Source organism: Protopterus annectens, chromosome 9.part0 (assembly GCF_019279795.1).
Source record: "Protopterus annectens isolate FY-2018-M chromosome 9.part0, PAN1.0, whole genome shotgun sequence".
In the NCBI taxonomy this organism is placed as follows: domain Eukaryota; kingdom Metazoa; phylum Chordata; order Ceratodontiformes; family Protopteridae; genus Protopterus; species Protopterus annectens.
In genome coordinates this window covers 719474138-719501868 of record NC_056743.1, presented here as the reverse complement: position 1 = coordinate 719501868, position 27731 = coordinate 719474138, and the positions used below count along the sequence as shown (strand labels likewise).

Sequence of the window (27731 nt, the reverse complement as noted above, 5' to 3'; positions counted from 1 at the left end):
ATTCAGCTTGAGGCCATGTTTCTGGCACCAGTCATTTGTTTGGGTGAGACCCTCTTGGAGGATGTCCATATCAATTGGGGAATTGCTGACCACGCCTGGCTTACAGTCACCTGTAAACTTGGTCAGCCATAGCCCACTGGTTTTGGCCTGTACGTCAGAGAAGTATACCCCAAATAACAGAGGCCACAAGGCCGATCCCTGGGGTTCGCTGCTCATTACAGGTCCACTGCTTGAGGTGGCTTCCCCTATTTTGATTAGGTGGGTTCTATCAGTGAGCCAGATTACTACCCATCTGGTAACATACATACATACAATTGTTTCAAGCAGGGGCATTAAAGCCCTTCTAGCTTGCCAGTATGCCAAAACACTTGTTCCCATAATAAATGTCCAAGCTGTTCTTAAAAATATCTAAACTAGTGCTTGCTTTAATGTAATTTGGTAGTTTGTTCCAAGCATCAGCTACTCTGTCAGAGAATCAATTAGTACACTTCTCATTCCTATAGAATCTTCTACATAGGTTATCTGACGATTCTCTAGTACTTTTTGATAACCCCAAACATTCCCAGAGGTAGTTGTCCCTAAATGCCTTATATACCTGAATAAGATCTCCTCTTAAATACCTGTAAGAGACACTGTACAAGTTCAGATATTTTAGTCTTTCATAATAACTTAGATTTTCATATCCATGGATGCCCTTAGTATATTTCCACTGTACTCTTTCCAGTTTATTTATGCTTGTTTTCCTATAGGGTTTCCATATTGTTATTCCAAACTCAAGTTTGGGTCTAATGTAACTAACAAACAATGACTTCATTATGTTTGATTTCCTAGACTTTATAAATCTTTTTATACAACCTATAGTTCTATAACTATCATTAGTCAATTCGTTGATATTAGAAAAACTCATAGCTGAATCTACCCATATATCCAGGTCCTTAAATGAGTCTACAATTTCAATCACTGTGTGCTGTATTAAATGTTCACCTTTCAGTTTATGTCTCCCAAATCTCATATGCTTAGATTTTGATGTATTTATCAACATATTATTCTCCTGTGCCCAAATGGTCAATTTAGTCAAATTATTTTGCAGACATTATCTGTAACACTTGTAATCAGTTTACCCAATTTCAGGTCGTCCGCATATAGACTGTAGAACACCTCAGATGAAAAAGTAAGGTCTGAAAGATACAATCTAAACAAGTAAGGGCCTAGTACAGAGCCCTGTAGGACACCTTGACTGTAACCAAGGATTTCACCTCTCCAGTTAGTGTGTGATACTTGCCATGTCTTATTTGTAAGCCATGCAGCTATCCATCTTATCAACAGTACATCAGTACCTAGTTGTACTAATTTATTGATCAGTGTTTTGTGCATGACCCTGTCAAATGCTGAAGTTAAATCTATATAAATCACACCACAGCACAATTTTTCATTCATAGCTGTTGTTATATTGTTATAGAACATCAAGTTACAGGTGGTAATAAATCTATTTTGTATAACATATGTATTGATGCCTTGTTGAGAGAGTTTATCTATTATGCCCGAATGGGGAATAGTGTCGAAGGCTTTGGTCAGGTCAAGGTAGGTGGTGTGCACTGTCTTCCCCTCGTCCATGGCTTTGATGACTGTCTCAAAGAAGTTGACCAGATTTAACAGACATGACCTCCCCTTGACAAAACCAAACTGTGTGGGGTCAAGTATTTGGAGGTTGCCAATGTTCCTGTTAATGAGGCCAATGATAATCTGTTCCATGGCTTTGCAGATCAGGCTAGTTAGACTGATGGGTCTATAATTTCCTGGATCGGTTGACGCTCCATCTTTGTGTAAAGGGATGACAATGGCTGTCCTCCACTCAGCTGGAGCAAAACCGGCATTCAGGCTTTGGTTGAATAGAGTGCCTAATGGTGCTGCAAGTTCATGTAGGATGCAACTTGGGATGTTATCGGGTCCCGTGGAGGCTGTATTTTTTGCCTTTGAGAGGGCAGTGATGACTTGTTCCTGAGAGATAAGGGAAAGGGGGCAGGTATGGGGATGTCCTGATTTACTGATGGGGGGACAGAGGGGTGAAGTTTTTGCTGAATCTGTCAGCCAGTAGGTTGGCTATATCTACAGCATTTGTGTATGTGGTGTCCTTGACCACCAGTTGTGAACAGATCTGGGGTGCTTCCTTTGAGATTGTGGACATATGTGAATGAAGGCCTTATGATTGTCTCTAGTAGATGTGGACAATTTGGACTCGAAGTTGGCTCTAGAGGATTTCACTAGTGCTCTTATTTGCTTGTTCAGGCTAAGGAGAGATTGCTTCCAATTGGGCAGTCTTCTATGTGGTCCTTCATAATATACCTGGCTGTTTAACCAATAGCACAAGACTTGCCCTTCTGAATGCTTCCTTATTTTTTTAAGTCACTCATTCTTTGCATAAGCTATTAAACTTTCAGAGATATAGGAGATCATGGACAACAATATCTGTAAAAGCAGGGTAGGTGAGGCACTAATCATTCTTCAAGAGTTTGTATAAGATTCTAAGTAAAGGGATATAGTAACTCTGTTGGTAGCCCAAGGTCTTTGAGCCTGAAAATGTCTTCCTTAGGAACCTCTAGGGCTTCTGTAGTTATTTGATGTGTTGAGCGAGTTATATCCTGAAGTGGGCATTCTACTCTATAATTGGTCTAATCAGTGCCGAATATAAGGGAATAATGACATCTTTAGAGATGGATGGTTTACTCTCGGATATTAGTTGTGCTAACTAAAAGGATTATCTAAGTGCAGTTGCCCCATGAGCTGTCAGCTCTGGTACCCAGGTCCCTGGCTATATTTTCATTTAGTAGTGCAGTGTTGTCAGTACTGCATGTTGAGAGGAGGGGCTTCAAACAAAATAAAAGTACACATTTTACACTGGGCATTAACTAGGGTAAGTTCTTTTTGAAGGGTACTGGTGTCTGGGGGGAGCCGAGGGTCTTGCCAGTAACACCCAGGCAGTATTCTGCAAATTTGGTTAACCAGGGGTGCTACTATTATTCTGAAGATCAGAGAAGTAAATGCTGAAAAAAGGGGTCTCAGTACAGAGTCCTTGGGATCTCTGCTGGTTTCCTTTATGCTTTCAGATGAGCCAGCTGCCACACGAGCTATGTGCATTCTGTCTTTTAGCCATTTCTATTTATCTTACTATGTAAGGATCTATATTTAAAACATTTAGTTTACTTACAATGCCTGCATGGGTTCTAGTGTCAAACACTTCGGCTAGGTGAAGAAATGCTTTGTGAACAGCATGATCACTGTCAACTCTGGATATGACCCTCTTGAAGATGTTAAGTAAATTTAATAGATAGGATCTCTCATTGACAAGGCAGAATTGTTGAGAGTGTGGCCTGATGAGATTTTGGTATCATAATTAATGAGATCAGTTATGATGTGTTCCATAGCTGTACAGGTCAGGCTTGTAAGGCCTATCAGCATGCTTTAATTTGGAATTATATCTTGTGGCTAAGCTTAGGTTAAACAGTTTGTGGAGAAGTTCATTGAGGGTGTATTTGGCCATATTTATTAAACATCCAGTTATGCTATTAGGTGCCATGGAGGAAATGTTTTTGGTCTTTGGTGGTATGTTCAGAACATGTTCCTTGGAGGTCACAGGGGGTGTAAGGGATTCTGGGATATGTGGAGTTTTGATAGATATTTTTGGGGTGACGTTTTCACTAAACTTGTTTCCTAGCATAAGTTGTTTTGTCCTTCAGTAGTATTTTTAATGCTATCCTTGTTATGAGGTGTTCTGTATGTGCTGTACAGTTTTTTACTCTCTTGTTGTAAATTTTTTGCTGGTGGCCTACTATGTTGGATTGTTTTTTGAATTTCCCAGTGTTTGCTCTGGTTGGGACTGCTAATTTTGTGCATTTGTCTAAGAGAATATGTAATTTGTTTATGAAGCTGACTTCTCTGTTGGCATCCAATATGGTGGATTTTGAGATTTTGTCATATGATTGTGTGAGAGATTTGCCTGTTTGAAGTTCTAGCATTTAGAAATGTTGGTTTCAGACACTTGAAAATGTGAAGGCAAATCTCACAAGTGTATGGTTTGACTTAAGTGGGGGAGAAGAAACCAGGGGAATAGTACACGTAAAGGCTAACTAGTAGAACTTGCCCATTTGATCAGTAAACCAGAAGGTACCAGATAAACTAAGTGTGAGTGCTTGCATGCCTTACAAACCAAGGGATTTCATCAGAATAAAAAAAGTACCCACATATAACTGTTACATTAATAGTCATGTGATAAAATGAGGTATGCAAAGCTATAGTAAAACAACTGGTTACTGTTCCTGTAAGGTTTTAAGGACACAGACAGTTGAAATACAGTTATTGATACCTGAGAGCTTGTTTGCATTGACTCTAATTTGCTATATAAGGAGATTTGGTTATATAACAAAATCAGCCTGGTGATGGCAGTAATGGTACACTGGACAAGGACTTCAACTGGATGGTCCCTTGTGGAGGCAATATCCGAAAGCCTTTAAGTGAGAGGTGCAGACCATCCCTTGGAAAGCGAGTTGAAGTATCAGTCATCTCATCCCTTTGCTGACATGCTGGAATCCCCTTGAATGACACCAACCATTCGGACAGTTGTTGAAGCCAATCATCTTTTCCTTGAACTTGGGGCAACACCTTCTTAAGCCCACTTCTTAGTCATTGCTAGAACTGTCTCAGTTCCCTAACTAGAATATAGTTGCCCAATTGTATGTCTCCATTCCTCATACAATACTCACAAACTTCAAACAATTGAAAATAAAATTGGTGTGTTCACTCACCTGGCAGATCAACACATGCACCACTGCCTTGTCCTACAGAAATTCAGATGGCTGCTTATCCCTAACTATGCTGCTCAACTTCTTGCCTTTCTCTTCAACTTTTTAAATTTAGTTTGCTGTCTATCTTTGATGTGCCAGCTACCCATCAGAGAGAGAAACTATTCTATTGGGTTTACCCAAAAGGCACTTTCATCTTAACGAGACCTCCCTCCAAAACTGTTATTGGTGGCTTTGTCAGCAGTTCATCATTAACCACTATTAGCTGTACATTTCCGTCCACCTTGGCTTCTTCCTGTTCTCTAATTCATGGCAGATTTTTTTTACCTTCACCTGTGACACTTTACTACGTGACCCACAACTTGCCTGTTCTGCTGCTATAATGTCTGTCTTCTTGTCATGTTACCGCCAGCTGTTATTAGCCCATCGTATCTGCTGGTCTTTTGCTACTTCCTCTCTAGTCCCACTCTGACATTTCTCACCTTAGTAGCCAACCTACTACATCTTTAATTCCCAGATTCTTAGAAGCTCCCTTATTTTCTTACAGCCCTCATTTTATTATCCACTCCATAGCTCCCCAAGCCAAGTCACTGTCCTAAATGTGGCACACATCGTGTAGCTATTTTCTGCTCTTCTTGCTCCTTTTTATATTATACCATTTTTGGATCCCTCACATGTAATTTTTATTATGTATTTTTATTTATTCAGAAGGGAATTTTAAAGCAAGTGGGCTTTTCTACAAAGTATATATATTTGTTTACAGCTCACTTTACATACTGTTCCTTGGAATGCAGTATATTATTAGTGTTGACTGTGTTTTTTTTTTTTTGTATGTGTATCTCTTGCGTGCAACGTGAGCCCTCACCAGCATTCTGGGAATGACAGCAGTTGTGTTATAGCCCTAACAATTCCACTGGGTGAAGGAATTATGACTCGCATCACCATTGGAGGCATTACACACGCCTCATACTGTTGTGCACCTGAGATGAGGGCATACCTCTCAACTGTTCGGAATTTCACAGAATGTCCAGATTTTTGCTTCATATTTTGGGTATGGTCTTTATAAAATGTGTAGTTTTCAGGGAAATCCTCGAAGATTGAAGTCATTAAATAATAAGACATCTGAGTTTCAGACTTGGTATTCTTCAGAAAATTAATGGCAATGCAAAACCTCGTAGTCTATCAACTTTCTAATTTTATAACAACAATATTTAAAATCTAGCCCTGGTTTTGGGCTTGGATGAAGGGTAATGCATTCCTGACTTGTTGAGATGAAAGCAGGCCCCTGGGTCATGTAATTTCCAATCCCCTTTTTTTCTTTGTTCTCCCCTCTTTTCTACTATAAGCAAACTGAAAATATTATAAATAACTGATGGCTCTGTTGTCTTGCAGTCTTCGCTGGATTCTCTGTGCAAGTTTGTGAATGCAGATTACTGTATTCATGTATTTTTCTGTAAAATAGTTGTGTATTTGTAATTTAAGTATGAAAGTATGACACTTTTGTATTATTCCTTGGGAAGAGTCTAAAATGGTCATGAGAAATCAATGCTCTGTTATGATTAAACAGTCAGTAATGTAAGAAATTATATGTTCGTGCTTATTCTTCAGGAATCAAAACTTGCTCTAGTATTAATTTTCTAAGTGAATTAGTAATATTTATGAATATTCCCTGATTTGAGGCTGTTGATCTCCTATTGCTTGACTTGGTCTAGAATTATTGAGCAAGTAAGTTGAAAGCTGTGTGTATTGATTTAGTTGGTATACGGTGGAAGAGTTAGAAGTATTTTTCTTGCTATTTTATATACATTTTTTGTTTTTGTTAGATGCCATCTACAACGAGCAGAATATGGGTTCTTCTTCTTCTGTAGCACAGAACCGGGAACCCCGTCCCAGCTTTTCTTCTTTTTATCGTCTACGGAAGAAACGGAAACTGCAGCGGTTAAAGGACCCGCTAGATGACATTTTCCATAAGTTTTTGGCATCCCAGCGAGCCATGGAAGAGCGTTTCTTGCAGCTGGAGGAGCGACACATGCAGCGGGACCTGGAGCTAGAGGAGCGCAGGATGCAGTTGGAGCAACGGCGGGTGGAAATGGAACGGGAGCACGAGCTGCGCATGTTCACTGTCTTCGCGCAGATGGTCAGCAGTCTGCGCGCGGATAGCAGCCCAGACTTTGGTCTAGTACATGGGCTGCAGATGGCAGATAGGTGGGGAGAGGACAGTAAGCTTATGAAGGGAAAGGCCAGTGCTCGTCCCCCGAGTAATCCTTCGCCTGATCCAGACAACAGCCCCGAGAGAATCAGCCCCTACCTGTCTAAAAGGGGGAATAGAATTTCAAACTTCTACAATATTATGAACGAAGGTTATATCGCATATGTCGCCGACAAATACGATGAAGATAAAAACCCAAATGTAAGTCTTTCTGGTTAAGGCATAGTTGTCATAGTGTGCACAACCGTACAGTCTGTGAAATGCATTTCTATGGGAAACCAGAAAGAGCGGTGATTGGTACCGAGTTTGTACTGGTGTCCTGGGGTGTGAACAGTATTTAAATCATTGAATTGTGAATGGTAAGAGTAATGAGTGATCATTAAATACAACAAGACGACAGTAGGTCACCGGCTTAATTTTATTACCTTTGTAGTTAGAACATTGTTATGATGTCTATGGTGTGTAAAGGTTTGATGTGTATTTCTCGTATATCGCCGACTCTTTTTAACCTTTGCTCTGCTGAAACAACGGAGAAGTGTATCGTTAGTTATCATTGCATATATTGCTGCCTGCTTAATCAGAGTTCTCAAAGACAAGCTTCCATAGAGGCATAAAAGTTGTCGGTAGTTTGTATTTCCTGCATGGTGAACGTATTCCAGTTGTCTGTCAACCAGTGTTTTCTTTCTTTCTACCTTTCAGTATACTTTGCTTTATTTCTGTGCGTCTCACGTGCTCTGAATTACACTAGTTTTACATTCCATGCATCCACAGCGGTACTTCTTAACATCACGACTGTACTATCTTACCTGTACCTGTCTTTCATTCGTGCCTCCTGAAAGAATGACTACTCCGAAGTTGATGTCCTCTTGAATTTTAACTTCTGTGAAATATTAAATTTTTCCCTATCATATCTCCTCTTTTTTTCAGGAGGTACCTATCGTGTTTTTTTAACTTCTCTGTAAATTTACAAGTGAATATCCCATACTGTTTGTTGATTTGTTTTTTAGATCTGTGAATAGTTAGCACACTGAGCTGAGCTTTTTATGCTTTCTTCCCCAATGAGGCCAAGCTGCAACTGGACTCGACTCTTTGCAGAGTGCAGACATGTATGCAGTCTCAGCTGTAACCCTGCATGCCTGTATTGCCAGCCCCCTACCTAGCTGGCGAAGTGAATGGTGCATGAGAGAGAAGGCTAGAAAGCTGCTGTGTCACTCACAGCATAGGTGGGTTTCACTTCAGAATAAAACCCTGGATTTCTTTATATGCAGAAGCACCTGACAGACCACTGACTGTCATGAGGCAGTGTCTGTAAGTGTCACCACCCTAGCCCTAGGCAGCAGTGCAACTTTGCATATCCACATGCCAAGCCCAGTTCTAATCCCTCGCCTGTGCTGGTACTGTTGAAAAGGGCCTACCTACCTTTGCATTCCACCCCCCATCCTTCTCTTGTGTGCCGCCACATGTCAGATTCAGGTCATCTGTGCCTGAGTCAGGCATTGTTTATATGCCGTGGAGATGACTAAGAGTAATTTCTATTTTATGTATGTCGTTTTTTATTCAGTTACATTTCCATTCATTTTAATTGTGTTGTCCTTATTGATTAAGCATTTAAAAAGTTATGAAATAATGCAAATAGCAAGGAAAAAGTACAAGTTTTTGAAAACTTGTATATAATATTTTATTGCATAGCATCTCTAGTTTTGCTGTATTTTAACCATGTCTGGATAACGTGTCATACCTGTTTTATCTAAGTAATATTTCTTTCTGTATCGAAAATGCTGTCACTTTTTGGGGGTGGAAGTGTTTTCCAAGTATCTTATATTAGTGTACTATTGCTGTTTCACAATGCACAGTTCTCTGGTTTCCTTTTCAGTTGGCTACCTTCTGTGTGGCGTCTGCCTGTTATTTGTTTTGCCATTTTTTTCTTGGTTCTCTGGTTTCCTCCCACATCCTAAATATAAGATGTAGACAAATTTCATATTCTCCAGATTGTGAGTGCAGTGTGTAAATATGCATGTGCATTTGTATCCTATGATAGTGTAGCATTTGTCTATGACTATTTTGTAAGCTTTATACATAATGAGTGCTGGGATAGACTCCAGAACCCAATAACCCTGAAATGGATTAAGCAGGTAATTGGGAATTTGCCACTCGGCAGTGTAAACATTGACTCTAGACGATTGTCACTGTTTAAGTGACACCTGACCCCATGTGTAAAAAATGAGGGGAAGGGGTTGTGGATGGATGCTTTTGACAAATCATTGCTCATTTTGAAGAATTATATAGCAGATTGCATGAGCAAGTGCAGAAAAGTCAGCACTTCTTTTAACTGCGGTCTTAAAGGCCAAAAGTATTTTTACCCATACAAAATCAAAGTAAATATATTTTAATATTTATATATAGTTATTATTTCAAGCAAAGTTATGTGTATATAATACACATCCATACAATTAAGCAAAAACAAATTAAAGTGTAGCAATTAGCAGGTGTTTTTATTGTTTCTCTTGATAAACACAATAGGAGTATAATAAAACAAGCACTTGGAAGTCATGTATGTTGGTTGAAAGTATTTTGGATAATCATTCAGAAAATATATATTTATTTATTTATGTATTTGACATTTCTTTACCGGGAAAGTCCGACAGGGTATGAGCCCATTTTCAGCGAAGGCCCGGGGAGAAAATCTCCACAGTACACAGAGAATTAAATTGAGCCATGTTTACAAATATTGAGACAGTAAAGTAGTACAATATGTGAAAGACAAAATTAGGAAAATATAAAGGCAATCAATAAAGTTGACCATACATTATATAGAAAATAATAAGCAAAATATAAAGGCAATCAATAAAGTTGACCATATATTATATACAAGGTAGGTAGAGAGTTCCTAATGTGCATATCATAAAAGCCACATACTTTTTCTGGCAGGAGAACTAGATAATACATTTCAGTCAAATTCTGGGGCAAAGAAAGGTTAATTTAAGAATATAAAGAAAGGACAATAGAATGTTAAGCAATTAAAGAGGTGAGGCTAGAAAGTAGGTAAAGCAGGATTCATCAAGAGAAAATCTATTGGTGTGGAAGAAGGGAACAGAAAAGAGTGCTAAGATGGCAAGGAGAGTGGGCAGATCCAGTTATTGGTGAGATGTTCTTTCAGCCTAGACTTGAAGGAATAGTAGTGGGGTACACGTCTGATTACTTCGGGGATGCTATGCCATGATCTGGCAACACAGGGAGAGTTACAGACTAACCCCATTAAATCTTTGAGGTTTGTAAATAGATAGTGGATACTTGTGACAGAAGCGTAGGTCATGAGATGGAATATAATGATGTAGTTTGTGAAAATGAGAAGTTGTACAGTATTTTGTGTGTTAATATTAGTTGATTAAGGGTGAGAAGCTGGGGTAGGTAGAGCCAGTTTAGAGACTTGAGAGCATAGCAAGGGTGAGAAGCTGGGGTAGTTAGAGCCAGTTTAGAGACTTGAGAGCATAGCAATGGTGAGAGTAGTGGGCCTGCCCTGTGACAAATTTACCTATTTTGTTATAACATTGACTATTTTTCTTTGAGGGGAATAGTGAAGATTGGTTAGGGCAAGTGAAGTGTATAGAAGGGAGGGTAAAAGATGAATTTCTTAGCCCTATACATCATGCCCAATTGTTGATTAGTTTTTTTTTTTATGATGTTGCTGATATGTAGGTCAAACATAAGATTGTTCTCAGTAGTTAACACCTAACTGTTTTGTATGTGACACCACATTAATTAAAGTGTGGTTCTGAGTGGTAATAGTAAAGTTAGAGGCATCTGGAGAAAAGTGTTTTGGTGAAAATAGTAGACGTGTAGTGTTTTTTTTTTGGGTTAAGTAGTAAATGGTTGTTGGTGAGCCAAAACTCAATGGAATTGAAAACTTCTTGCATTAAACTCTGTAGATGAGAGAGTGTCCTGGCAGAGCAGATTAATGTAGAGTGATCAGTGTAGTGAATTAGGGTGGCTTGTTTGCTGGCAATATTAAGATGGTTAATAAAAATGTTGAGAAGTGGACCTACTATTGAGCCTTGGGTACCCTAGTGCTAACAGGTAAGTAAGGAGAGAAGTTAAAGTTCCATTTGACAGATTGATATCTGTTAGAGAGATAGCTAGTGAACTATTTTATAAGAATGTTTTGGTCAGGCCCAGAAGAGATAGCTGGGATAACAATTGGGGGTGGGAGGCAGTATCAAAGGCTTTGGATGGATCTAAGAACATAGAAGGGACAAAGTTTCCTGAGTCACAAGCTTTGTTGACAGTGTCAGTAAAGGATAGCAGAGCAGTGATAGTGCTGTGTGCTGGTCTAAATCCATGTTAAGTGGGAGAGAGGTTATTGTCAAGGAGGTATTGAAGAAGTTGCTTATGGATACATTTTTCTAGAATTTTTGATAGTGGTGAAAGAATAGCAGTTGGCCTATAGTTAGAGATTTCTGTGGAGGTGCTGCCTTTGTGGAGAGGAAGGATGAAGGATGTTTTCCACAGTGAGGGGACGCAAGACTCCTTGATGGTTCTATTAATCATTATTGAGACAGGGTAGGCAATTGAGTCCACAGACACTTTTAGAAATTCGTTAGGAACACTGACTGCAGAGGGAGAATATGGCCTGAGCTTGCACAAGAGGTATTTGATAAAGGAAGTAAAAATCAGTTGAAGGGAAAATGTGGAGTGACAGGTAATAGGAGGCTGCGAGATTAGAGGGAGATGGAGTGAATATGTCAGGAGTACATACAAAAAGTACAGTTATGTAAAATCTTTTCATAGCAGTAGATGTCCTTCTCTTCACTGTTGCAGTATTCATGAAAGATGGGATGTCCTGCCTCGAGCAGCCTGTCTCTCAGCCAGTATTGAAAAGCTTGAAAAGGATCTTGTTTGCACTGTATGTCGTATTTATGCTCCTCACTCAGAACGTAGGGCATAAAAGGGATGTTCAGATGCAACTACCCAGAACTGAATTTCTCCAGGAGAGAACAATCCTTGTAGAACAAAGGAGTCCATGCACACTTAGAAGGAAAAAATGCAGAATAAAGAAGAGGGGGGGTTGAGGGAGAGAGCAAGTACTGCAACAGTGAAAAGGACATCATCTGTTACAGTACAATTTTACACAACTGCACTATGTCCTTCTATATCACTATTGCAATATCCTTACAAGAAAGGAGAATAAAAAAGCTCAAAAGCCATAATGGGAGGTGGAAGGCTGAGAAGAACCCTCAACAAACCCACATGAATATTTTCAGTAAAACCTGGTTCTGGCCCTAGAAACCATATCCAGCTTATAATGCTTAGTGAAGGTATGCATTGAAGACCAAGTAGCAGCTTCAAGGATGGAATTGGTGTCCAATCCTTTGAAGAAGGCACCAGAAGAGGCAGCAGTCCTAGTAGAACGAGCTCTAACAGAAGCAGACAGAGACTTGCAATGAAAAGTATAACAAAACAAAATTGCCTTAGATATCCAGTAGGAGATGGTTTGCTTAGAAACAGCCAAACCCAAAGACTGGGATGAAAGGAAACAAAAAAGCTGATCGGACTTACGAATAGTCCTAATTTTATCCAAATAGTACATGAGCTGTCTGTGCAAATCCAAGGTATTCAGAACCTTCTCATTAGTGGACTGTGGAAAAGGGAAAAAAAGAAGGGAGTTGTACCAATTGATTTAAGGACAACTCACCACCTTGGGCATAAAAGAAGGATTAGTATGAAGGGACATCCTGTCCCTGCTGTGAAAATCCAAAAAAGGAGGAATAGCCATAAGGGCCTAGAGCTCAGAAACCCTCCAAGCAGAAGTTAAAAGCCCGCAACAAAATAGTCTTCCAGGTACAGTGTTGCATAGAAGCAGAAACTGCAGGCTGAAAAGGAACCTGTGTTAATTTTTCCAAAATAAAATTAAGGCCACAAGGAGGGAGGATAGGTTTTTTAGAGGCCTAGTATGCAGGATGACTTTAAGAAATTGTTTGACCTCAAAATGAAAAGTCAAAGGAGTAGTCAAGGGCAGACGAACACAAATAGCTGACAAATTAGCCTTCACAGGAGAATAGGCTAAGTCAAATTGGAGCAACTCGCACAAATAAGAGAGGACCAGACGGACCGCCACTGTAATAGGGTCCTGGTTATGAGCATGGCACTAGACCGAAAATCTCTTTCAGTTGGACATGTAAGATTTTCTGGTTGAGAGATTCCTTGTCTTCTGTAAAATCCTGAGCATGCGGTCAGAAAAGAGGTGCCAGAAAGGGATCAAAACCCTATCGTCCACAATGTCAATTGCAGAGTGGACAAGTGGGGATGAATTAGATACCCCTTGTCCTGTGTGAGGAGATCCAACTGGTGAGGTAACTTGTGATGACTGCCCCTGGCAGGATGCATTAAGAGGGGGAACCAGTGCTGTCGCAGCCAAAAGGTAGTCACTAGCAAGATTTTTGGGGAGTCCAGCTGAATCTTCGAAGAAGAGGAAGGAACCCATAAAGAAACCTCCCCTTACATGGAGAGGATAGGGCATCTGTTTTCCAGGCCAGATGGCATGGCACTCTGGAAGACTAGAAAGGAAGCTGCCTGTTCAGAGGAGAGGCAAAAAGATCTACCCGATGAATACCCCACCGATGGACAATGTCCAGAAACATGTCTCTGTGAAGCATCCATTCATGAGCCTGTGTTTTGGACCTGCTTAGAGAGTGTGCCACAAGACTATGTTCTGAAGGAATGTGAACTGCCTGAAGAGTTGACTTATAACTGAGAGCTACTTCCCTAGGCTGAAGTGCCATCCTGAACAGGAGGTAAGATTTTGTGTCCCCCTGCTTGTTGATATACCACATCAATATCAATGTAGTGTATCTGTGTACACCTTCAAGGGGCCCAGAGAGAACATGGGGTGAAAAGCCTGAGGGGACAGAATCAGAGCCCTCATCTCTTTGATGTTGATATGGTCTGATTTCTGATGGGGAGGCTAGAGACCCTGAACTTTCAGGTGACCAAGACATGCCACCCACCACATATTTGGAGCATCTGTGAGAAGCTCCTGAGAAGGGGACTGGAGGCTGAAAGGGCCGGCCTGGGTGAAGAGTGAACTGTAAAATCCACCTTCTCGAAGTTCTTCTTGAGAGAGGGAAGGAGAGGTACACTGAAAGTCCGAGGGTGCCGGTGCTGCAGCTAAACTGACTTGAGGTACCATTGAAGTTTTCGCATATGGAGTTTGGCAAGAGTAAGTACTAGAATAGAAGAGGCCATGAATCCCAGAGCCCAAAGACACTCTCTGGCTGGCATGGCAGTCAGGCGAAGAAGAGACTGAAAGAAGGCTATCAACGACAATACCTTTGGAGGCGGGAGAGCGGCCAACATTGCCACCATTGAATCCAGCAACCTAGATGCACATGATCCTGAGAGGGAGACAGGACGGACTTCTGAAAGTTGATAGTAAACTCCAGACATTGAAGAAGAGAGATGGTGGACTGCAGATCCTGCAACAGTTGACCGGGAGAAGGCGCCTGAAGCAACAGGTTGCCTAAATAAGGAAACATTTAAATGCCTTGGAGCCTGTAGAAGGTAATCACAGGAGCTAGGCATTTTGTGAATACTCTTGGGGCAGTAGAGAGGCCAAAGGGCAAAAAAGAGAACTGAAAATGGGAGGAAGACGCAGAGAAATGTAAAAACTTCTGGTAGGGAGGGTGAATAGGGATATGAAGGTAAGCATCTTTCAGATACAAGGACATTAGAAAAGCTGGGGGTAATAAAAGAGGAAACAGACTTTGAAGAGTAAGCATCTGAAAAGAAGGTATCTCAAGAAAGGTGTTGAGCTGAGAGAGATCCAAAATAGGTCTCCAAAGAAACCAGGAAGATTCTGGAATAAAACCCCTGTCTCACTTAGAGGGGGGGCAGATCAAATGGTCCCTTGGTTCAACAGGGACCCTAGAACATCCGGAAAATGAGGACGTTGCTCTAGAGTTGACTGAAGAATTCTAGAAAAAAGAGGGAGAGGTTTCCATACCATGAAGTAACCCTGACGGATGATATAAAAGACCCCAAGAGTCTGAAGTGATGAGACGCCAATTTTTGTTAGACAAAGGGAGAGCCGAAGGGACAAAGGAACCTGGTGTAAAGGCGGGGACAAATTGTGAAAAAGAAGCAGGCTTATCAAACAAGAGAGGCTTCTGGGCCACAGAAATCTAAGAAGCCTTAGCAGAGGGGGCCCACCTCCCATCCCTCCTGCCCTTAGAACAAGGTAGATCTAGAAGGATAAGTCCTCTTAAACATATTTCTGTCTCTACTATCCCTAAGTTCAAGTTTCTTCAAGAGAAAGACAAAGCCTTGGAAGACCTTAAACAAAAAGATGAGTATTATGTAAAGGAGCATCCAGCAACTTTCCCTTTATGTTCTCAGGAAGAGGCTGGAAGAGACAAAGCCAAGAATAATGCCTCATGCTGGACCCAAAAGCTGTGGCCCTAGAACAGGTATCAGCAGCATCAAAGCTACACTTAATAGAGTGGTGAGCCACTTGAGAATCAGCTCCTAAAACAGATAAGGCAGAGGATGTGCCATCAGAATCAGGGAGGGCAGAGATAACCTGACAAGCCTGAGCTACCAAGGCCGGAGGATACCTGGTCATGTAGGTCTGATAATTAATAGCCCTAAAGGCCAAAGTAGCAGCAGTGTAAACTTTCTTGCCAGTCCTCTTTGTTGTCCTGTTGTCCTTATCAGAAGGCAAAAGTTTGGAAGAAGGCAACATTTTAGAAGGGTTTGTCGGAGGAAACTGACACCACAGCAGGATCAGCAGAAAGACATTTAAATAAAAACAGACAATCCTCAGGAACCTTGTAGAACCTATCCGGTTTCTTAGGAGCAGGAGACTGAGAATCAGGAGACTTGGAAGCAGCAATGGAAGTATCTAACAAGGTGAGCAACACAGGAGGAACTGCAGATGGTTTAGGAGTATTCACTTGAAGAAACTTATAATATCTTCTCTGAATGTCCGACACTTGAGAAGAATCCCACTTAAAGAATTCCATCATCCTAGCAATTGTGCCTCCAAATGACAATTCCTCAAAAAGAGACTCCGGGCTAACAGACTCCTCTTCATCAGAACCATAAGCCAAAGGCATCTTTGAGTAATAGGACAAAGATCCCTCAACAGACAGGGGGGTCTTCATCCGAGGAATCTGGTTCCCTAAACTGTTTAGAAGGGGCAGATGTCCAAGCATGAGCGGATACTGAAACCCCTTGAGGAGGCTTTAGGGCAGAGAATAAGTCTTGAGTAAACTCTTAACATTCCCTTTGAGGATCCAAAGGACAAGGTAAAACATGCTTTAGTTTTTGTTGTTTCTTAGAAGGGACATCAGCCCTAACAAATACCGGAGGTTCTGATCCTTAGTGAGACTCAAGAAGAGAACCTGGAACTTTACTCCCTGACCAATGTCTGTGGAATCCCTATCTCACTAGCTCCTTCACTGAACCTGGTTGTCTGGAGTTGTTAAGGCTCCATCCATGTATGCTGTTGGGCTGCCATTGAATGTTTGCAGTTGGCTTCATCTCAGCCTGGGTATGCATTTCTCTTAGCAGTGTCAGGAGATATGCACCAGGCTACATACTAGTCCAGTCTGTAGTGGGGCAGGCTGCTTTTAGTTTGCTTGGACCAGTAGTGGCAGACTTTTTTGCAGCAGTTATTGGTGTCTGCATCTATTCCCACCCAGGCGGCTTTCTTGTTGTGGTCATGGAGTAAGGCTTCTGGCAAGGCATTCTACACTGCTAAGCCGCTTTGCTGATCATGGTATATTTTCCTGGCTCCTTCCTTTCTATTTTCCTGCACGGAATGCAACTCAGCCGTAACTCCTTCATTACTGTTGTTTTACTGCTTGGAATTTAACCCAGTAATAAGACCCATTAAAAGAGGATTTTCAGTGTTTAGATATAGCAGTTAGAAGGGTCATTGGAAAGATCGATCTTTGTTGCATGCATTCAGTAGAATAGTTACAAGCTAAGTACACTTGTATTCTGGGCACATTTCAAAAACAGTATCAATGTCCCTTTACCAAGAACCAGCTTTCCTCCCACAGCAGGGTATCCTCTAGAATCTTGGCTGTAAAGACAAGAGTCTTCATTTTTATTTTGCTGCTGAAATATATAGTTTATTTATCTTGTGTGAGTCCATTGAATGCTTCCAAAGATTTTCCAGGATTATGGAAGTACCCTTTTGGCATTTTGCCTTTCTTGCTGTTTAAGATTATATTAAGTGCTACCTTATTGTATCTTTGTTCATTTTGTTGTTTATTTTTTGACTGGCATGATTTCCCCAGAAATTGTCACCAAAAGTGTACCTGTTCATAGGGATATACTAGGCTAACTTCCTTTGGACCTTTGTCAGCCTACCCATGCATCCCAACCCAGTTGTGCCCCTATGTTTCATGAGTGTTTATTAGGAAAGGTATGTTAGGAAGTTTCTAGAGGTTATGTGGAGGGTATGTTCGTTTAGGTATTACTGTCTGCCTCTCTGTATCCGAGAAATGGGGGCCAGACCTGGGGTGAATTTCTGATTTCCCATCCATTGGTCAAGGTTGCATTTAAATAAGGTTAGGGATGGACTCTTCTTCACATGGATGGGGAGCCTGTTTCAGAGCATGGGGATTCTCTGAGACACGCGTCTGTCTCGTCAACATGTCTTATTTATGTTACAAGCAAAATTAAAATCCTTGGATCTGATGGTTCTGATGCAGTTCATTTTGCAGTTGTGCAAAAGATCCATCAGAGTTGGATCCAAGGATGCCTTGTATGCCAGGTATAGATTGCTTCTCAGTAATGTGCAGGAGACTGAGTGTAGAGGTAGAGTTTTAAGGTGATCAATATAGGACAGTGTGTTTATACTTTGGATTCTCCTGGTAAGGAACCATTGTGAGCATTCCAGCTGTTGCATATGTCTGGTGAGGTACATTCAGAAGGGGCATTATACTCAATGGTGGGTCTGATAAGGGCAAAATTAAGTGGCACTTTGACATCCTTGACCTGAATGCCATGCCCTTACTTATAAGCTGGGTGACATAGAATGATTTTCTTACTGTCTTTGGGGGAATTCAAACATATTGGTGCAAATATTTCTGAGCTGACAGAAGTGGGAGATGAATTTGACAAAATTGAAAGGAAACTCATTGTGAGAGGTTATTCCGTGGCTACCATTAAATCAGCCAGGGTAAAAGTGGAGAAGGAATTGGGTCTGATAACCCCTGAATGCTCAGAGAAACATGGATAGAAACAAGCATTCAAGGCCACATGTTTTTCAAGGAAATAGGTCAGAAAGCAGTGAATTAGAATTTGCTAACAAAGAAAAGATATTTTTTGTTACCAAGTTTTCCCAGTTTTCCGTGATTTCAAGGGAAACAGTTTTAAATTTTTGGCCAATAGTTTTGGGGGATGACAAAGTGGGGAATCTTTTCCCAAGTAAAATTATCTTTTCGTATGGTAGATATCCCAATTTAAAAGAGATTTTGAGCACAAGGCACAGTTTGGGAAAAAATTCAAGAACAGAAAAAATAGGAACACATAGATGTGGCAAGTGTAAAGTTTGCAGTAAAGTTAGGAATTTAGATGGTACTAAGATTAACAATGTGAACTATAAAGCCTTAGAATACTACGATTGTAATTCGGTAGGGGTAGTGTACATTATAGGTTGTAGTTGTAGCAAACAAAAATGGTATATTGGTCAAACTACTAGAAAAGTGAAACTCAGAATCATGGAACATTTGGGCGACATCAAGCATAGAAGATTGGAGAGCCCTGTGGCCAAACATTTTTTGGACTTTCATAGGGGGACTCCTGAAGGATTTATATATTGTGTGTTAGGAAAACCCAAAAATTTACAGGGTGATGTAGGATTTCATAATAGATTATTGGAAATGGAATCCAGATTTATTTTGAATTATAAAACTTACTTTCCAAATGGCATGAACATTGAAATATGAATCTTTATATTATAAGTAATTAAAGCTTAAGGATAATGATAGTGGAGATACATAAAAAAATATATAAAAAAATTTTTATAATAAAAAATTTATAATATAAAGTTTTGCATAGAACTTTTGAGAAAACATATATTTTTATGTATTATTCATTTAAATGTTAAGAAAGGAAACATTATTTATAATATAGGTGTTAAATTATATAATACATTTTTATATTCAATGTTTATTATCAATTTTTTGAAGTTAAAAATTAAAACAATATATAAAAACAATGTATTTAACAATGTATTTAGTAAAATTTAGTAAATCAAAAGGGCAGGTTCACTTAATGGTTGTTTAATTGTTCAATTGTTCAATTGTTTGATTGTAATCAATTATGTCAATTTGACTTGGTTAAGGATATAAAAGGTGTGGTGGTATGTAGGATGAATGTATTCCTTGAGAAGGCGAAGGCCGAGGTACCAGAATGCAATAAAAGAAGATTGTTACACCAACTACAGCGTGCTTGAGTTGCGTTCTGTGGTATTTTACTATAAGTACTTTCTCAGCGTTTAATATATTACATGGTGGTCAAAGGCCAGATTACTGTTTTTATATGCTCCCAGATCCCTGACTACTAGGTCGATTCTTAGGAGTGTCTTATCGATGGAGTAATTAGCCTGGGTGAAAGTTTTCTCAAAAGGCACTATAATGCATTTCTTGACACTGAGTTTTGATCCGTAGGTTTGGCACCAGTCATGTGTGTGTTAGACCCTCATGTAAGATGTTTGTGTCTTTGGGGGGGGGGGACTATGATAGCTCCCAATTTTCAATTATCTGTGAATTTGGTCAGCCAAGGGATGATTACATTAGCGTTTACCTCAGAGAAGTAGATGACAAATAGAAGCAGTCCCAGCAAGGAGCCCTGAGGTGTCCTGCTAGTGACCGGTATCTTAATGGAAGTGGTCTCACCAATTCTTACTTTCTTGGTCCTGTCTGTGAGCCAGCTAGTAATCCAGCTAGTTATATTGGGGTTTATGCCTAATTTGGTGAGTTTGCCAACTATACCTGAGTGGGGTATTGTATTGAACACCTTAGCCAGGTCCTGGTAGGCAGTGTGCACTGTTTTTCCTTTAACCATTGCCTTAGTGACCTCCTCAAAGACGTCCACCAGGTTTAGTAGGTATGACCTTCCCCTGACAAAGCCAAACTGGTTTGGATCCAGTGTCTGAAGTCTGGCTGTGTTTATAAAGCGCACTGCTAATCTTTTCATATAAAAACATTAAGAAAGATTGCTTGAGGGCGATTATTGTTTAGGCTTCTAGCATTGAGCAGTAACATTTTTGTTTGCTATGTTGGTAGATCTAAGGGGGTGGATAAAGTTTTAGCCATTATTGGAACCCTAGGGGAGACAGGTGCAATCCATCCTTTGCAAAGCAACATGGTTTGTTAACAATGTTATCCCATGCTGGCAGATATTGAACCCCCCCACCCCGAAAAGACACCAGAAACTAAGCCAGTTATTGGAATCCATCCTCTTTTGTTTGTACTATGTCAGCATCCTTGGTGAAGATAGAATGCTGCTCAATGCAAGACATATTATCTGCCTGAGCCAAATATTCAGAGATATCAATAATGTTTCTCTTCATATAGTCCAGGGAGGTACATCTCAAGTCACCAACACCCACATGGACTATGATAGAATCATACTGGTACCTGTAGTGTAGTGACTTGAGTGCTTATGTAACTTGGCAGATCCAGGCTCCAGATAAGCAACTAACTTATTTTCCTTGTTTATTCTGGTGAGTATTGTCTCTGTGTGTCATGCAGTGGAGGCCTCTATGACAAGAGTCCTGGGTATTGTGTTTGCTTGGCTTATGGGCTTTGTTGTTGGGTCTCCACTGGGTGTAAGCATATGTGTGGTATTTGTGTTGCTTTTGGTGAGTGTTTAAGAGATTGCTAAGTATAGGAGTTGCTGTTTATAGGCTTAGGAGGTCTTTGAGGTTTGGAAAGATTGCTTTTTAATGCCGTAACATAAGTTGGTGTGTGTGTGTGTGTGTGTGTGTGTGTGTGTGTGTGTGTGTGTGTGTGTGCTGGCATTCTTGGCAACCTTGTTTGCAAGATTTTTTCCTCCAATGAAATTGTGTATGTCTCACTTATTGTGTTTGTTTATTTAAGGATTAAATGGTTGTCTGTAAACATGAGACAATGGCGACATTGTCTTAGGATGCCCGTATCAACCACGCTGGCTACAAAGACATTTAGAAATTGCATATTCATGTTGTCTGGACCTGTATTTGGGTGCCCTGCTGTAGGTTGTGGACTGGGTTATACAGATGTCTCATTGGGTGGTCTCAGGGGTTTGGCACTGCGCTAGGTTAGATTGTTTGTATATATATTTCTGTCACCATTACAGGTAAAAATTCTGAAGGAAGGGAAGGGTTGAGATGTTCTAAAATATTGTCAGTCATATTTGTTTAAGTAGCAGTAATGTGGATGTGCCTTTAAGACACAAGATTTTAATTAGAAGTGTCATGTCACAAAAAGGGTGTGTATATATTGCTTGTGTTGAAGTTTGTTCAGTTTCTGATGAAGTCTTACCACATGTGCAAGACGAAAAGCGCTTCATTAAACTGAAAGAGAATTAAACTGAGAGAGAATTTGCTTTGGTGTTTCCAAGCTGTCTTTTTGTTTTTCGCTAGTTTGTCTTACTTTGGTTCCTGTCTGTTGGAGTTTGTTATGGCTTTGGACAGTCCTTGTGGAACACCAACTATTCTTGACTTGACCCCACCACAACAGGATGGAGTGGGGTATTTGACACAGTTAATAGAACAATCATCTCAACGTGTGAGCCAGTTACAGACTAAAGTGGATGCCATTACTTCTGTTCCCGCCATTGTTCAACCTTCTGCTTCTGCGTTGGTAATTAGAGGTGGCAGGCATCCCAATACTAGCTCAGTACCTCCCCATCTGAACTCACAAACCGGAAGTGTGATACCAACTGGAAGTGATGTCACACGAGCTGAACAATTGCACCAGAGGAGTAGTCCAGGTGGCGAAAGGGCGCTGAATGGCAGAGAACCTACAGGTTCAACAGCTTCAGCATCTGGTTCAACATTTCTACCTGTTTTTTCCAACAATCAGCCAGGTAGTGTCAACCTTACTAACAATATAATAACTGACAAACTACTTAATATGAGAAGTTCTACAGGATTTAATACCATGAAAGACTTGCCAACTTTTACTCAGTGGTTGGAAACGCCAATTTCTTTATTCCAATCGCAACCCAACCAATCAACACCTTCTGAAACAGAGGACTCCGGTAACATAGTTTCATTATTACAAGACCTTGACAAAAAACTTTTCAAATATAAAAAATTTTCTTTAGAAGTTACTTACTTACATCAATGTGTCAATGAAAACATTGTTCCCAAAGGCTTGCGTGCCCACCAATACCCTACGGGGTTAGAGCCAGGTTCATTGTTTCATAAAGAACTTATTGAGTTGTTTAACATTCAGGGACTTGCCCTGTTGAATCTGATGATCAAACATTATGAGACTTCTATTAACCTTTTACAGCAAGAAGCTATTAGCGTAGATGCTGCTATTAAGCGTCATGTAAACTTTTCAAGATATGCTTTTGATTACAACAGAATTTTTGACAGTATAGACCAACAAATGATGAAATTTAGAGAAATTAAAGTAAAAAAAAACTAGCTAGAGACCGTAAAGCATATGGTGAGGGGAATGCTTACCCCCCCACCCCCAAGTTCACAAGTAGCAAAATCCAGCAATGCTGCTATGAATGTATTTTTGTGTAACACAACAAACAGAAATAAATTAACACATGGTCTATCTGTCTCAAATGATAGTAGTGCACTTCCATCAGGTGAGGGACCTATGTTACCCCAACAGACAATTGTGAATAATACATCAGCTAACGCCCAAAATTTTCAGCATCAAGCCAACCAATACAATCTGAGATCAAAGAACAAGAAATCTCATTCCAACAACTACAAAGGGAAGAATTGGAAATGCAGGAGATGATACCACCCCTTATGCACCAGCTTCCCCGACAATTAATGCTGCAGATTTTGGACTAAGGAACATCTTTATGAGTAATGATAAAGATTTTAAAATTTACAATTTTTCCAATGTTACTATAGATCAACCACTGGTGGAACTATTAGCCAAGGGGTACACTTTCGTCCCCACAAGAAAAACAGACTTAGTTAAAACTTTAATTGATTTAAAGTTATTTGTGCGTAAACTCAATTTGTCTATGCTTTTTGTTGACAATATTATGGTTCAGTCTAGTGCATTACATCCTTCAAGTACTTTTTGTCCCCCTTTACACCCAACTTTACAATGTTTTGAACTCATTTGTGAGTTGGATTTATATAATGTTTTAGGGGTGGGCAGTAATCATAAGCAGAATAGAAGGAAGAATGTTTCATCTGTAAATGTCACTAGTGAACAACTGTATTTATTACAACTAATTCAAGAAGCCCCTGTCCGTATTATGGCCCCAGATAAGGGAGGGGGCTTGTTGTTATGAATGTGGAGGACTATGTCAATAAAATGGACCAAATAGTCCAAAGTCCCACATATCAGTTGGCTTCACGTAATGAGTTAAATCAAGCATATAGTAAAATAAAGTCTCATTTATATGAAATGTTGTTAGAAACCAGGATTACTACTGACTTGTTTAGATATTTATCTATGCCTTCCCCAAGGATACCTGTTTTGTTTGGTATCCCTAAGTTACATAAAAATGTGAATAATCCACCTATGCGACCTTTAGTGGATGCTAGGGCAAGTATAACTTACCCTTGGGCAAAATGGGTAGACCAAAAGTTGAAGAAGTATGTAACTCAAGAGAAATATATATGTAAAGATTCTTGGTCGTTCTTGTCACAAATCAAAAATTTAGAATTCAATGCTGACTTCAATTTTCTAACAGTGGATGTGGTAGATTTATATTCTTCTATCCCCCATGTGGAAGGCATCAAACGAGTCAGTAGTTACCTAAGAGCTAAAGCAGTAGCCTCTGATGAGGTGGCTTTAATAGAGGAAATGCTTGACATAATCTTGTATAATAATTTCATTTTATGTAATGATTAGTTATATGTTCAAAAGACCGGTGTAGCTATGGGGTCACCCTGTGGGGCAAGTTATGCCAATTTGGTAATGGCCTCATGGGAACAAGAATTGATCTTTGGTAAACAAGAAGTGAAACAGTACATCCAGTTCTACACACGTTTTTTGGACGATATTTTTATCATTTTTGAAGGAAATAAGGAAGCAGCTAGTAAACTAGTAGATTATCTTAACAACACTACAGATTTCCTTTCCTTTACTTATGTATTTGAAATGACCAGGATTTCTTACTTGGATGTGGATCTTAGTAAAGATATGGAAAGGAACGCATATGTAGTGAAAATTTATAGAAAGGCCACATACTCAAACTCTTTATTACATTTTAGCAGTTGCCATCCATGGCACCAGAAGAAATCAGTGGTGAAGGGCCAACTTGTGAGAGCTGCCCGTATGGTCATGTTGGACCAGGATTTCATGGATGAATGTAATAATTTGAGGTCAGTGTTTGTTAGGAGAGGTTACCCAGTAGACTTTTTTGAGTGTCTACTGGAAGAAGTAAAATACAAGAGAAAACAGGGGTTGTATAAACCCATTTTGTCCATTGGTTTACAAAGTGTTATAATAAATGACAGAGAACTACAAAAAGAAGTATGGAATTTAAGTTTAATAACACCCTATAGTAGTAATGCAAGGGAAATAATGTCAATTTTGAATAAAAATTGGGAAATAATTAGGAGAGATCCTCACCTTTCTTACAAGGTCAAAAGCAAACCCCGGATTATTTACAAGAGGGGGACTAATTTAAAGGAATTATTACAACATAGAAAAACCACCCCACAGTGGAAGTGTGGCATGTACAAATGCGAAATGTGTAACTACTGTAAATACATGAGTACAGGACAAGACATTGAAGTTAACTTCTTCTCTTTACTCCTACACACAAATCTCCAACTCCTTTCTTCACTGTCTTCTCAAATAATGCAACCTGTATTAACCCAGATATGACCACTCGCCTGTTAGGTGTTACTATTGACAACCATCTTAATTTTGATGACCATATTAACAATACCATTAAATCAGTTAACAAAAAGATAGGTTCTCTCTACAGAATTAAACCCTTTCTTACCCCTGCAGCCAGAAAAACCTTGGCCCAGACCCATCTGATCTCTACCCTTTTCTATGCCTCTGCTATATATACAAACTTATCTAAATCCAACCTTACCAAACTATCCACCTGTTACAATAGTATAACTAGATTCATTACTGCTAACCCCTTCAGAACTCATCACTGTCACAACCTCAAGCAACTAGACTGGTTAGAGCTAAATAACCACATACTCTATCAACAGCTACTTATCACTCATAAGGCTCTTTTCTACCCTGATGCTACCCCTAGCCTCAAAAAACTAATTTCACCATATAAAAACCTATCCACACTACGCTCTGCTAACAAACTCCTTGTGGCCTTAAATAAATCATATAATAAAGCTGGGGATGCATTATTCTCTAACTCTGTCGGGAAATTCTGGAATCAACTCCCTTATGAAATAACTAACCTTGACTCTACATCCCACTTCAAAAGACACATCAAAGAATATCTAAAATCCCGGTGGTTATGCCCTTGTGCTAACCCTGACTGAAATGATTTCATTATTTCCCAAGTTCCCCCCTCTCCCTTTCGGGTCCTCGAATAATAGGTTTAATTATTGACTGTTTTATCCTTGATACTGACTCTACCTTAGCATTCTAGTTTATTGTCACATATGTTTTTCTGACCTGTGTACTGCTTATCTATCTTTTATTTAATCTAACTTCAGAATATTCTATACCACGTATTTTACTTTTATCTGACTTTTTCTCTATTGTCATACTTTTGTCACTGTTAGTTTTTCGTAAATTGCTATATAAGTCTACACTGGTACTTTTGTATTATGTTTATTTTGGTCTCATGTAATAATTGTATTACTTCGTGTATTTGGAGCTTTTCTCCCCGGGCCTCTACTGAAAACGGATATATGTCCAGTAAGACTAGCCCGGTCAACAAATGTAAAATAAAATAAATAAGTTAAAAATATTAGTTTTAAAATCAAATTGAAGTACACTTGTCAGTCCAAGTTTGTGGTTTATGTAGCTCAGTGTCAATGCTGTGCAGCGTTTTACATAGGTAAAATGGATAGAAGGTTAAAAGAACGAGTATACGAACATTTATATAAAATAAAGACCCTTAATAGAGAAAATGCACTGGCTAGACACATTATTTCCTATCCACAACATTAATTTTTGTTCAAAGCAATTGATTCAGTTGTTGATGATAGTCGGGGGGGGGCCCGCTTACACTTTTACTTGAGCAACTTGAGTTAAGTTGGCAAATACACACTGGGGCAATGTTTTACCCGGGTTTGAATGAGACAATATCTTTAAACAGTATACTGAAGTTGAAAAATCTTAAACGTTAATGTGTGTATGCATTTTTATAAAATGCGTTCATATTTGTGATATCTGACTTCTTTTGACTTGAATATGTAAGTTTCTGACTTCTTAGTTAATTAAGTAATATTATATTTTGAGAGTCAACACAATAATTGGAGATATAGTATTGTTAGTATATGTATGTTTGTATATATATATTTCTATCACCATTACAGGTAAACATTCTGAAGGAAGGGAAGGGTTGAGATGTTCTAAAATATTGTCAGTCATATTTGTTTTTAAAAAAATGTTTTAAGTAGCAATAATGTGGATGCGCCTTTAAGACACAAGATTTTAATTAGAAGTGTCATGTGACAAAAAGGGTGTGTATATATTGCTTGTGTTGAAGTTTGTTCAGTTTCTGATGAAGTCTTGCCACATGTGCAAGACGAAAAGCGCTTCATTAAACTGAAAGAGAATTAAACTGAGAGAGAATTTGCTTTGGTGTTTCCAAGCTGTCTTTGTTTTTCGCTAGTTTGTCTTACTTTGGTTCCTGTCTGTTGGATTCTTGACAACCTTGTTTGCAAGATTTTTTCCTCCAATGAAATTGTGTATGTCTCACTTATTGTGTTTGTTTATTTAAGGATTAAATGGTTGTCTGTAAACATGAGACAATGGCTACATTGTCTTAGGATGCCCGTATCAACCACGCTGGCTACAAAGACATTTAGAAATTGCATATTCATGTTGTCTGGACCTGTATTTGGGTGCCCTGCTGTAGGTTGTGGACTGGGTTATACAGCTGTCTCATTGGGTGGTCTCAGGGGATTGGCACTGCGCTAGGTTAGATTGTGCTAAGATTTGTTAGTAGTGCTGATTAATTTGCAAACTAGCTGCTCTAAGCTTGTTACTGTGAAATGGCTTTATTTTAGCCACACTAAGTTACAAGTTTCAGTTCTAAGGGTAGTTTTACAGATAAAATTTACGTTTTGGGCATTTATGTTTATGAAGGGAACTGCCAACCTCTTGATGTAAAGTCATCATGAAGGATTGCTTGCGAGTGCAATGCTACAATAAAACAACTTAAACAAACCACATTGACAAGGCAATTTCAAGAATTAGGGACTTTAGAATGATTTAAAGGCAAAGTCAGCAAATAAAGCAAAAATAAAACAGTAGCACTTAAGTCAGTTAATTGAAGTGCAAAACAATAAAATAAATGTTTTATCTGCCAAGGATGGAGCAGGATTAACTCAGGACTCCCTCAGAGTGTGGCAAGGGCAC

The 27731-nt window shown here is 39.5% G+C and overlaps 1 protein-coding gene across 1 annotated transcript in view; it reads left to right on the top strand.

Annotated features, from left to right (window-relative positions):
- The window catches only part of LOC122810579 (1-aminocyclopropane-1-carboxylate synthase-like protein 1), a 790733-nt gene that overhangs the window by 62037 nt on the left and 700965 nt on the right, over positions 1 to 27731 (top strand). Inside the window, exon 3 of the mRNA XM_044082158.1 lies at positions 6620 to 7206. Coding sequence (XP_043938093.1) covers positions 6620 to 7206 — 587 coding nt within the window. The remainder of the gene's footprint in view (positions 1 to 6619; positions 7207 to 27731) is intronic.